Source organism: Electrophorus electricus, chromosome 17, assembly GCF_013358815.1.
Source record: "Electrophorus electricus isolate fEleEle1 chromosome 17, fEleEle1.pri, whole genome shotgun sequence".
NCBI classification, from domain to species: domain Eukaryota; kingdom Metazoa; phylum Chordata; class Actinopteri; order Gymnotiformes; family Gymnotidae; genus Electrophorus; species Electrophorus electricus.
Genome location: NC_049551.1, coordinates 17,672,807 through 17,685,496, shown reverse-complemented (window position 1 = coordinate 17,685,496; position 12,690 = coordinate 17,672,807). Strand labels below are relative to the sequence as shown.

The 12,690-nt window shown below is 41.5% G+C and overlaps 2 protein-coding genes across 4 annotated transcripts; both read left to right on the top strand.

Moving 5' to 3' along the window:
• Window positions 1-2: 2 nt before the first annotated feature.
• Window positions 3-3,307, top strand: tpst2 (tyrosylprotein sulfotransferase 2). Of its 3 annotated transcripts, none has more exons than XM_027020696.2 (5): window positions 3-94; window positions 745-1,259; window positions 1,490-1,807; window positions 2,088-2,286; window positions 2,445-3,307. In XM_027020696.2, exons 2-5 carry the CDS (start codon window positions 763-765, stop codon window positions 2,502-2,504), a joined length of 1,074 nt encoding a protein of 357 aa, XP_026876497.1. In that variant the 5' UTR covers window positions 3-94; window positions 745-762; the 3' UTR covers window positions 2,505-3,307. The 3 variants fall into 3 exon arrangements, with proteins under 3 accessions (XP_026876497.1, XP_026876515.1, XP_026876506.1); XM_027020714.2 differs by having other exon boundaries at window positions 7-94; window positions 740-1,259; XM_027020705.2 differs by having other exon boundaries at window positions 20-94; window positions 697-1,259.
• Window positions 3,308-6,033: 2,726 nt separating this feature from the next.
• On the top strand, window positions 6,034-7,895 carry ubc (ubiquitin C). The gene is made up of 2 exons (XM_027020902.2): window positions 6,034-6,136; window positions 7,106-7,895. The coding sequence occupies exon 2, from the start codon at window positions 7,113-7,115 to the stop codon at window positions 7,800-7,802; it is 690 nt and encodes a 229-aa protein (XP_026876703.2). The 5' UTR covers window positions 6,034-6,136; window positions 7,106-7,112; the 3' UTR covers window positions 7,803-7,895.
• Window positions 7,896-12,690: the final 4,795 nt, after the last annotated feature.

Below are 12,690 nucleotides of genomic sequence, written 5' to 3'. Positions count from 1 at the left end.
CGTCACTCAGAAAGCATTTTCAAAATGATCATGACCAATGGAAACATTTGAAGTCAAAGAATGTGGTTGGAACTGCTGGTGAACTCTACCTAGTGTAAGTCATTTGTCTCTTTGCATCTTTACTGCATTTAAACAGGTTTTTTTTTTTTTAGAATGATGTCATAACACTCATGTTGGCAAATTATGAGAACCAATTCCATAAAGAGCCAATAGCATTCATGCATTTAATGTCTTATATTTTTGCTAACTGCTCACAGAGCGAGGAACAGATGAACTGTTTCAGGAAATCTTTTAGCTCACAAACTAAAAATGTACTGACATGCTTTGTAGAATGCATTTCACATAAGGTCTTCTTTCTTTGTAAAACCTGGAACAATGGATTCCTAAAGCCCCTTCAAGTACCAGTGTGGTGTATTTGTCTCTCTCATTTTCTAAATTAAAACCACAAATATGACCACAAATAGAACCAGCTTGGTTTTAGAGTTTTTTACCAGTTTTACAAGGTCCTGGATTTTCTTTCTTTTTTTTTTTTTTTGTAAATGTACTGTCCTAAGCCTTTGCTACACAATGTAATGTTGTTTATTTTGCCGGATTTAGCTAAAGATTGTGACAGTTAGAAAAAGATTGGTGGTGGTGGTTATAACAGGAGAAGTTGGGTTGGTTCCTGATTTTCAGGCATCTGTTTGCTTTGCTTAGAGCTGCGTCTCTGACAGCTTTGCTTTCTGTGGCCCTTGCTCAGCACAGGGGCCATGTAGCTGAGTGATGCGTCTGTCCTTGCGACGGGGGGTCAAGTTCCTGCTGGGGGTGTCCTGTGTCTGCATGGCAGCATGGGCATTGTATTATGTGCTCAAATGCCATGGCTGGCACACCCCTGCCCTACGGGTATCGATCGTGGTTAAGGGCAGCAACCAGACTTGGTACCGCTACAGTCAGGACTCGCCGGTGGTGTTTGTGGGTGGGGTGCCCCGCTCTGGCACCACGCTGATGAGGGCCATGCTGGACGCCCACCCAGGCATTCGCTGTGGAGAGGAGACGCGGGTCATCCCCAGGCTACTGGCTCTGCGTCATGGTTGGAAGAAGCAGGGCCAGGAACGCTCAGAGCTGGAGGAAGAGGGCGTCACGCAGGAGATGCTGGACTCTGCCACGCTGGCTTTCCTGCTGGAGGTCATCGTACGGCATGGCGACCCTGCACCACTGCTCTGCAATAAGGATCCATTCACCCTGAAGAGCTCCCTTTACCTCTCCAACATCTTTCCCAAGTAAGAGGCTCAAGATAAAGGGGTTTGTTCTTCAGTAGCATCGGAGTAGATGTCACAGTGCTTTTTGTAATGTGCTTTTGGTTTTACTTTATTTTATTGCATTCTATTCTGTATTCTGATTTTATCCATTGAAGTCTTTCTCTTTAACAAATGTCACTGTCAACTCAGTCTACTTCTTACCTTCCACCATCACTAGTCTGACCTCCCATTTCCTGTAACTCTGCTTTCAGATCAAAGTTCATACTCATGGTTCGAGATGGCCGAGCTAGCGTGCACTCCATGATCTCCAGACGTGTGACCATAGCTGGCTTTAACCTCTCTAGCTACAGGGACTGCCTTACAAAGTGGAATAATGCCATAGAAGTCATGCTGTTTCAGTGCACACTGGTCAGAGCTAAACGCTGTCTGGCTGTTCACTACGAGAACCTTGTTCTGCAACCACGAACCACAATGGAGAAGGTGTTGCAGTTCCTGGAGGTACCATGGCATGAGGGGGTGCTTCACCACGAGGAAGCTATCGGCCAACCCGGAGGAGTTTCCCTGTCTCGGTTCGTCATAATCACCTTACAAAATGCCATGTGAAAAGTCATCATTTAATAACACAAGTCACACTGCTGCTACCATTTGTCTTTTTATATAGCTAAAACTCTAAAGTCACTTTACAGTACAGGATCTCAGATTAAGTAAATAGTTTTCATGGATTGTACCTTTATATATTTATTTCATATTTGTTTTATTTGCTGTTATCTAAGAAGCAGGGGTGCAGGATGCAGCTGTGGTTCTCTTTGACTTGACTTTCCCTTTGGTTTGACTTTTCTGCTTTTGCAGAATTGAGCGCTCGACTGATCAGGTTATTAAACCAGTTAATCTGGAGGCACTGACTCGCTGGGTGGGCCATATCCCAGGTGATCTCCTAGGAGACATGCAGAATATTGCTCCAATGCTCAGCAGACTGGGTTACGACCCCACCGCCAACCCCCCTGATTATGGCCAACCAGATCCTGAAGTGATTCATAATACAGAGAGGGTATGATCAAAATGTCAACACAGTGCTTCCAATAGAATATCTGTACAACCATTGGCCATATATTTATGGAAAACATAATTTGAAAGTCCATATTTTATCACTGATATTTTAATTTTAATGTAGTGTTTCTTTTTTCTTTTCTTTTTTTACTTTTCTAGGTGCTAAAGGGAGATTTCAAACCTCCAGCAAGTTTGAAAAGACAAGAGAGTGTGGTCTGATTACATTAAAATCTTGGATTGACCCTCCTATGTACTTTATAGTGCATGTTCAGTTATGCAGACCCTATGTAAAGTTGTGTAAACTTTAATTTCATTCCACCTCTCTGTCTGATATGTCCAAAAACTCCAGCACAAGCAGATGAAAGGAGAAATACTACAAATGCCTCCATCTTGCATGCAATATGTTTTACTTTTTTTTAACCACAAGCTTAATCCTTATATCTATTGATGTCACCTGCAGACATGCATAAGGCCTGATGGAAAATTTGTGTGGCAGAAAAACTGGTCTGAGTTCTCATAATCAGAGATGCAAGGAAGCAAAAAGGTTATTGAAAAAAGAACTTGTCAGTCGTCAGGAAACCCACATGGTACATCGTCTGTAGTGCTTTATCTAATGACCAACCAAACATGATTCCAGTCTACAAGCTACCAGGTGAATGAACAATGAACAATCCTCAGAATATGCCTTGTCTTACTTAAGTCCTGTTGTGATATGCTGTTGTGAAGAATGTAACAAAAATAAAGGAATGATAAAGGATTGTGCAGATTTTGACAAATTGATTGATTAATTTTGAGCCTGCAAATTAAAATAAATGATTATTTATGATCAGGACATTTATTTATGTCATTGCCACTAGCTTGCTCATTATTAGGGATCAGAGATATTTGTAAATCTGGTTTGCAACAGTATATGTTGTGACAAGTGCTATAGACATAAATTGGACTTTGACTTTGATATGATTATGCTGTTACCAAAAATCAAATGCAGGAATAATATGTGCAATTAAAATAATTTACATTAACTTTTGGCTTAAGCATGCTTTTTTCCCCTGATGTGCAGTATGTCAATTATATGTACTCTAACTGCATACATTTTACATTTGGGGAATTTTGTAATGTGTATGTGGCAGTAAAATTGATTTCCAGTTAAAACCTTTTAAGTTGGACATAAAATGAGTTACACAGTTGTAGCAACACCTACTGAAGTGACCTGAGCATTGGGCCGACACACTTGGTATGCAGAGTGCTGTGCATTGCCTATGTGTGCACTGGGTTCAGCAGTGGAAAGGTGACCTTTGACATAGCAGGCCAAGGGACACAAAACATATAATATTATATGTTATATTATATTATCTGTTATGTTATAAAATATTATAGTTGCGAAAAATGGACTGGCTTGCTCTCTGTGTCATATATTTTGCAAAAGTGCAAGTCAATTGTGACAGTATAAGCCTAGGTTTTAAAACGTTAACTGAAAATAAATAGTTATTAGAAGCGGCTCGAAACCGCTTCTGAAGCAGGTGAGAAACTGGCCAGCAGGAGCCATCTCTGCTCTTCAGGACTGTTTTGAGCAGACGACTTGGATCACGTTCAAGGAGGCTGCTACTGACGGTGGCACTGTTAACCTGGAAGAGTATACAGCATCAGCGACTGGCTACATCAGCAAGTGCATTGATGATGTTACTGTCTCCAAGACCATCATCACACGCCCCAACCAGAAGCCATGGATGACTGCTGAGGTGCGCATGCTACTGAGGACCCGTGACTCAGCCTTCAGAACAGGTGACAGAGAGGCTCTCAGGAAAACAAGAGCCAAACTGTTACGTGCGATCAGGGAAGCAAAGCGTGCACACGCACAGAGGATCCGTGGACACTTCAAAGACACTGGTGACACACGGCGCATGTGGGAGGGCATTCGGGCCATTACTAACTACAGGAAAACACCACCTTCCTGTAACAGTGATGCCATCCTCCCAGATGCACTGAATGACTTCTATGCACGGTTTGAAGCGCAGAACAATGTTGCAGCAGAAAAATCCATCCCTCTGCAAAATGACCAGGTGCTGTGCCTGACGGTGGCTGATGTGAGGCGTACTCTGCATGGAGTTAACCCACGGAAAGCTGCTGAACCAGACAACATCCCAGGTCGTGTGCTCAGAGAATGTACTGACCAGCTTGCAGATGTCCTGACAGACATCTTCAATATCTCTCTGAGCTGCACCATGGTCCCAACATGCTTCAAGACCACCACCTTCGTCCCCGTGCCTAAGAAGCCCACGGTGTCATGTCTCAACGACTACCGTCCCATCGCACTCACATCCATCATCATGAAGTGCTTCATGAGACACATCAAGACCCAGCTTCCCCCTTCTCTGGACCCCCTGCAGTTCGTGTACTGCCCCAACCACTCTACAGATGATGCCATCTCTACCACACTTCATCTGGCACTCACACATCTGGATAAAAAGGGCACCTACGTAAGAATGCTGTTCATAGACTTCAGTTCAGCATTCAACACCATTGTTCCTCAGCATCTGATTGGAAATTTGAGCTTACTGGGCTTGAACACCTCCCTCTGCAACTGGATCCTGGATTTCTTGACTGGTAGACTTCAGTTTGTCCGGATTGGGAGCAGCACTTCCAACACCACCACACTGAGTACTGGTGATCCCCAGGGCAGCGTACTCAGCCCTCTGCTGTTCACGCTGCTGACTCATGACTGTGCAGCGATGCACAGTTCAAATCACATCATCAGAGTACTGTACTAAACCAGCACTGTACTCTGAACTGCTCTGGCTGCTACCGGTGACTGCTATGTTCAGGGTAGCATGTCACTGATTGCTATGCACAACTCGCTTTACATATGCCCAGTACTGTGTACTGTACTAAATAATTGCACTGTCTACTCATTTTGTATTTGTCCTGTCCTGTATTTATCATTATTTATTTATTTTATTTAGTTATTTTTAATGACATTTTGCACTATATTGGACTGTTTGCACTTGTGTAGCATGTTGTCTGTTGCACTGTTGTTTTTGTGTTGCACCATGGTCCTGGAGGAATTTTGTCTCGTTTTTGTTGTGTACTTGTATATAGCTGAAATGAAAAATAAAACCTCTTTGAACTTGAACTTGAAATAAAACGTTAACTTAAAACCTACACTATTCCAAAACTATTCCAAAATGATGCGTGTTCTCATATATATATATATATATATATATATATATATATATATATATATATATATATGTTTGGGTTTATCAGTAAAACTTGAAATAGGGCACTATTGGGTTTAGTTTGACTGATGGTAATGTGAATGGCACAGTGAGAAAATGAGGTCTTTGTGTGTTTGTTTGTGTGATCTTGTATCCTTTGCGTGTGCATGTGCGATCTTGCATTCTTTACGTTTCGAACAAAAAAACATTCAACAATATAAAGCTTGCGCAATTTTCAGCTAAATTATTTCAGTTTACCATCATTATGTTTTGTACATTTTATTTAAGATTTAATTCTCTCGCTCTGTCATTGAACAGAGTCGAATCCCTCCGCGTCGATTTGTCTTCACTTCCATATTGTCCAAATGTTTGCTAAAAATCTAAAAATTTTTATGTTAGCGATATCTTCGTAAAGTTACACAATATAAATAATTACAATCCTCGTTCATTTAATCATTGTTTGACCGTATGTTTTCGAACTGCACAATTTATAGTTCACTGGGCGTAACAGTGGAAGGATACATGGCGTTTGTATAAATACGTGGCACTGTGTTTTCATCATCAGTTTGCTTCCTGCGACGCTGAGGTGCAGCTCACTACAGAGTCCGTGGACACCAAAAAAAAGAACATTTGTTTGTAAGTATACATTGTCTTTTGACAAAAGCTTCACATGTGTTGCTGTTTTAACGAAAAAAATACAAGTTTGGAAATGCACATATCGGATTATAGTAGTAACTTTGCCTAGCTAGCTAACGCTTTCTTTCTCAGTTGTTTAGCCTTAAAATTGCGGTTTAGTGCTGGAATAGCTAGTTTAACCTATTTACTTGCTTGCTAGTTATCGTGTACTATTAGATTTTCACCACACATAATCACATTAAAATTATAGCGTTAATGTAGACGTTCGGATAATTTTGATAAAAATACATGCATAAACTTTAGTTGGTCGCGGGCCTAGCGGTTAATCTAAATGCGACTAACTTGGCTAGCTAACCTAGGTGATCTAACTAGCTGCTTTTACCACTCATGTTTAGTTTAACTAGACGTTGGTTCGCTCATGCCAAGCTGTTTGACTACCTCACTGGCTACAGCTGTACAGCCAGTACTTATATAATCTTGATTATTAAGGCCTTCTTTGGAGTTGTAAGGTAATTTTGTTTGATTTCCGTCTGTCTTTAAAACCCTGATAACGTTAACGTAAGTAGATAGTTAGCTACTTGTATGTTTCTTTTCGAGAGCTCCTCTCTCGAATTCCAATGTAGCTAGCGAATTAGGCGTTTTCAATATGTTTAAGTGGTAAATAAAACTGAACTAAGAACTAACTATTTAACTGTTTTTACTTTTAATACATGACTGATGTATTGTAGTAGTTCGACTAGCAAAAAGGATGGTTTCAGTCCTGGCAGGCCATGATGTTTTGTATCGTATATTTCTCGCAAGTCACTTAGCCACACCTTAGGGAGGGGGTTTCCTTTAACTCAACCCATAACTATTACTTATTTATTTTCTCTTCCTGGCAGTCATCCAAATCTGTTATGAAAACCAAGCTTGATGCATTTTATTTTAATAACTTGCTAATGCAAACATTTTTGAACTTGACTGATGCAGCGTAAAGATGCAGATCTTTGTGAAGACCTTGACTGGCAAGACCATTACACTAGAGGTGGAGCCCAGTGACACCATTGAGAATGTCAAGGCCAAGATTCAGGACAAAGAAGGGATTCCCCCTGACCAACAGCGTCTAATCTTCGCTGGCAAGCAGCTGGAAGATGGACGCACTCTCTCTGACTACAACATCCAGAAGGAGTCCACCCTTCACCTGGTCCTGCGTCTGAGAGGTGGTATGCAGATCTTTGTGAAGACCTTGACTGGCAAGACCATTACACTGGAGGTGGAGCCCAGTGACACCATCGAGAATGTCAAGGCCAAGATTCAGGACAAAGAAGGGATTCCCCCTGACCAACAGCGTCTAATCTTCGCTGGCAAGCAGCTGGAAGATGGACGCACTCTCTCTGACTACAACATCCAGAAGGAGTCCACCCTTCACCTGGTCCTGCGTCTGAGAGGTGGTATGCAGATCTTTGTGAAGACCTTGACTGGCAAGACCATTACACTGGAGGTGGAGCCCAGTGACACCATCGAGAATGTCAAGGCCAAGATTCAGGACAAAGAAGGGATTCCCCCTGACCAACAGCGTCTAATCTTCGCTGGCAAGCAGCTGGAAGATGGACGCACTCTCTCTGACTACAACATCCAGAAGGAGTCCACCCTTCACCTGGTCCTGCGTCTCCGTGGAGGCAATTAGCCTGTTTGTCCTTAGCTCTTAAGTGCTTGGAGATCAATTGCACATTCCTGTTCTTGTTTTAATGTTCAATAAAGTTTAAGCATTCCTCAGTTACTCATTTGAGTTGTCAGTTCTTTTTCTTTAGTTCTTTAATACAGGTGGTTTAATAAATGGCAAAGTTGCTTAGCGATGTTGGTTAGTGAAGCAGATTGGAGCACTAGTTGAGGCCTGGTCCATTTTTAAATGTTAAGTCTTACTATGCTTTTGACACTCCACACCTTAAGGTAATTTTTGCAGCTTTAATCTTCCTTTTGTATTAACAACCTTATTCAGTGGAGCTTTCATTAAGACATCTGAGATTGCTAGGGACACCACACCATTCCTGACTGCTTATGGTTCAAAAGGTCGGTTCAGTGCAAGGGTTTAGCAGGGATGGATGTTAATACTCAACCACTAGATGGCAACCAATACGCGTCAGCCGCATTTAGTTCAAAGGATTGCAGAACTACATCTCTTAATAATTCACAAGATTATGGTCATGTGTTGGTGTACATTTGGTATTCTGTTATGCTGTGGACAAATTCATATCTATTTAGTCTATAATGACATGCATCTCAAGGTTTTTTTTTTGTTTTTTTTTTAAACCGGAGCGTCCAGAAATGATTCTATGCAATTTGATTTTTGCTGCATAAGGTAATGGAAAAGCATTGCTCCAAGTGTGTTAGTATAGGGGCCTTATAAATTCCAGCACTGTAACACCTCAAACATGCTATTATGTGGTTATATTTCCATGTTCTATATGCAACTTTTATTTACAGTTTTGGACACTTATAATTTAGCCGTAACTAGCCTTAATTTAGCTTTTCTCTTGTTCTGGCATGCATGTTCTAGTTTTGTATCCAAGTTTTTTGTTTCAAAAGTATTTGGTTTTAGCCTGCAAAATGTACATGTAAATTTATTAGCAGTCTCTAAAATGACCATCAAGACTTGCTGATCATTTTGCCAAAAACGTTCAGACCATCAGAAGGAAGGGTATGTCATTTCCATTGGCAAGGCATTTTAATACTAATGGACCTTGTATTAGTGAAGTGCTTTGATTACACTGCCACTTATGTCAGAAATGAAGTTAGGAAACCTGATGAACTCCTCTACATTTTTAACAAGATCCTATTCACTTCAGTGGACCTTGTAGACTAGTGTCTACACTACAAGTTGGTATCTTGTAGCCGTTCTGTCTGCTGTAGCCTAAATTAGTCTCAAGCCTGTGACCACTAAGTGACTAACACAGATTGGAGATTTGATATGGAACTCTGATAAGCTAACCCTGCCTAACGATTGTTTAGGGTGGTAGGATTCAGGTTTTGGATACACTTTAACCTGACAATTGCATTGTGGGAAGTTTAAAATAGATTTTAAATAATCTATAGGCGTGCAAGTGCGTTGCTGAAAATTCCCAGTGTTTAAGCTCTTTTAAATAAAATGTTCTTTTCTGTAGTCTCTTCGTGAGCTGACCAGACAAACTGGTTACGTCTGCAGGCTCCCACCCTAAAACTTAGTCCATATAGTGTAAGTGTAACTCATGATAAACCAAAGCAATCATTAGGGGAGGAGTGGTGGCACTGTATGATTGATATAACATATTACAGAAAAGACTGACAGAAGAGATTGCGTTTGAAGCCTAAATGGTATAGCTGCGATCTAAATGCTGTCCCTGTGGGTGAAGTTGTCTGATTGCTGCTGTGATTTATAGTCCACTCAGCTCCTCAACGGCAGCCAAATCAAGTACATTAATCACATAGTACCTGGATTGCTATCTGTGAAATATTGAATGTAGCTACCAGAATGCTGCCATTGTCATTCTTGGGGACAAAAATAGGTACAAGTCTGAAACTCGTCAGACATGAATTGAAACATCGTAGTCAGATGTGGATTAAAGAAAGTTGTGGCTGGTGCAACAAGAAAGCCAGTCAACATGATGCAATTTTTTTACCGACATTCCTTCCATGTATGGGTTACCTGTGCTTTTGGCCATCATTGGTACTTCTGACTATGATGTTGACTGCTGGTAAATGGCCCTGTAAGCACATTCAGTTCATCACACATCACTCCACTGCTGCGTTCCCTTCATTGGCTTCCAGTAGCTGCACGCATCAGATTTAAAACCTTGATACTTGCCTACAAACCCAAAAATGGACCAGCACCTTCATACATGAGGTCAATGGTCAAAGCCCTTTCCATACCTCGAATACTTCAAACCTCAAGTATGGCTCAGCTTGAAATACTGTGCTTCAGGTCTCATGGAAAACAAGCAATGAGACTATTTTCTGTCCTGGCTCCAAGATGGTGGAATGAACTCACTTGCTGTCCGGACAGCAGAGTCCCTTGTAGTCTTCAAACGCAGACTGAAGACCCATCTATTCATGGAATTTTTAAGTGACAACTGACCCTGCTCCCAAATTGACTGACAAAATTAGTGCTTATTGTAGGGTATTGTTTATTACACTGATGTTGTTTAACAAACTCTAGCACTTATTGTTTATTGCACTTATCATTGTCTAAGATAGAACTTATGTATTTCTACTTCTAGGCATCAGCATTGATCCCTGTATTTCTACAGTATTCTAGATCATTTGTATATTGGACTCTAACCTGCTGTACTGGCTAGGATGTATTCTATGAGTAAACGACAAAGCACTTTTGTAAGTCGCTCTTGATTAGAGCGTCTGCTAAATGCCATAAATGTAAATCACTTGCTGAAAGCATAAAGCTGAGACGATGAGGGGTTTAGGCCTTCTCATGAACACTACTGACTGTTTATGAGGTTACTGAGCCAGAGGTGAATGTTATGGCCTTAATCTCCATGATTGGGTCCATTCTGGATAAAGCTGTTCCACTAAAGAGAGAATCAAATACAGACAATCCTTGCATGACAAAAAAATGAAGACGGGTAAGGAGCAAAATTATAAGAAGTGGAGGAACTGTAGTGCTGTAGCTCAAAACAGTGGTTCACATCTATTACTGCACGTATGGGGATTTATAATTGTAAACAAGTTGTAGTATCACAAGACCACAACATCTTGCCACATGAATATGACCTTCTGGCCAATCATTTTACTTCAGTATGGGACCAAGTGGTGCTCCTTACAGGAGCATGTTTCACACACACTCTACCTTCCCTGAGCACTGTGCATGTTAATGCTAGACTCCACAGAGTTAATGTGGACATGGCAGCTGGATCAGACTGTAGTCCTTCTTAGGTTTTAAAGACTTTTCATGAAGAACTGGAGCCGTGTTTTTAAATTATATATCCAACACAATAATTTCCCAAAGCCATGGAAAGAAGCTTTAGTCAAAGCTGTTTCCAAAAAAAGCAAAGCCCAGCTGACTCTTGTCAAATATTGTTAATCAGCTGAGTTGGCAAGGTGTGTGAAGGGATTCTAAGGATACAGTTTCCAAAACCGCCCCATCTCAGCATGGTGTTATGACAAACGGTTCAACGGTCACTGCTCCGATTCAGATTTTACAATACTGGCATAAAGCACTCAATAATAATCCCAGGATGGATATTATTGCCATTTCTGTTGATTTCTTGTGCTTTTGAAACAATAAATGTCAATTGCTTCACACATTAGCTGATATGTCCATCAGATTTAAAACAGACATAGCTGACCTTCATCTGCCCAGTCCTTGAGTATACTAGTGCAGTTTGTGCTGGGCTGACACACACACAAAAAAAAAAACTCAGAGGAGGTGGAGAGTACAAAAATGATGCAGGATGATCATCATTGTCATCATCATCATCGTAAGAGTTGGCACCAGGCCGAGGCCCCCTCCGGCCACCAAGGGGAGGCCTCGAGTCAGACACACTACCAGTCAGGCTTGATGCCCAACAGCTGGGCTAGGTCTATACAAGCCCAGTGACCCAGTCACTCACTGCTGGGTGTTTGCTAAAGTATTGAACCAAGCTCCTAGCTGGTAACTCTGAGTTTTGTGGTCTGTGAGCCCTTGTGCTACACCTCTCATCCGCTCTTTGAGGGTGCCTCTGTTTTTACACGTCCCCTCCATTCTCCAGTTTTCCCTCTCAAGTCTGTCTCTTTCCTGAGGCTTCCCTTAGCCACTAAAGTTCCTCTCTGGTTTTGATTGGGAAGTCTTAGTTTGGTTTTTCCAGTGCATCAGGGCTGCCATTTTTCCCGTGGTGTCCTTTGTTTTCCCTTTTTCCACACTCAGCGTGGTGTTTAGTCTTTCCACCCGTTTAGTCTAGCAGGAGCTCGTTCCCCTCGCAACAAAGTGGCCGCAGTTCAACTCCTCACCTTTGTTTTTTTCTTCTCTTATTTTACCGGTTCTAAGACCTAACTGTTTTGCACACAGGCCCACCATCATTGAAGCATGGTGGCTCACCCAGCGGCGGGTCAGTGGCGCCACCTATCGGACCTGGGTTTGGGCCCCATTACAATCATCTTCATCACCACCCTACACCCTCATTAACAAACTCAGTGTTAGTTCAGCTCCGTATTTCTTCCTCGGGGCAGCCTCAAAATCTACTTACTTTGTTGGCACTGGGGTTATGTAGCACCCATGAGCAGAACCAAAAGATATTCTTTTATTCCTCTGCCTCTTAAATTGCTTTCTAAAGGATTTAAATATTTTTGGTTAATGTTCTTAATTTAGTGTTTCTGTTTATAATGTTAAACTATAGTTGACTATAGTTGATTTCAGGTTTCACTGTTTAAGAACTGTTTTTATGCTGTCGTATCCTGCCTAGTCAAAATTTTATAAATAAAGGTAATGTAAATATGGCTGTAGGTTTTGAATAATGTATGTGCAAGCGATAATGTTGCATGTCGCGTCACTGTTGCCCTGTACCTTTAACTACAACCCCCGGAAGCCCTTGGTTTGCAGGGTGGAGACA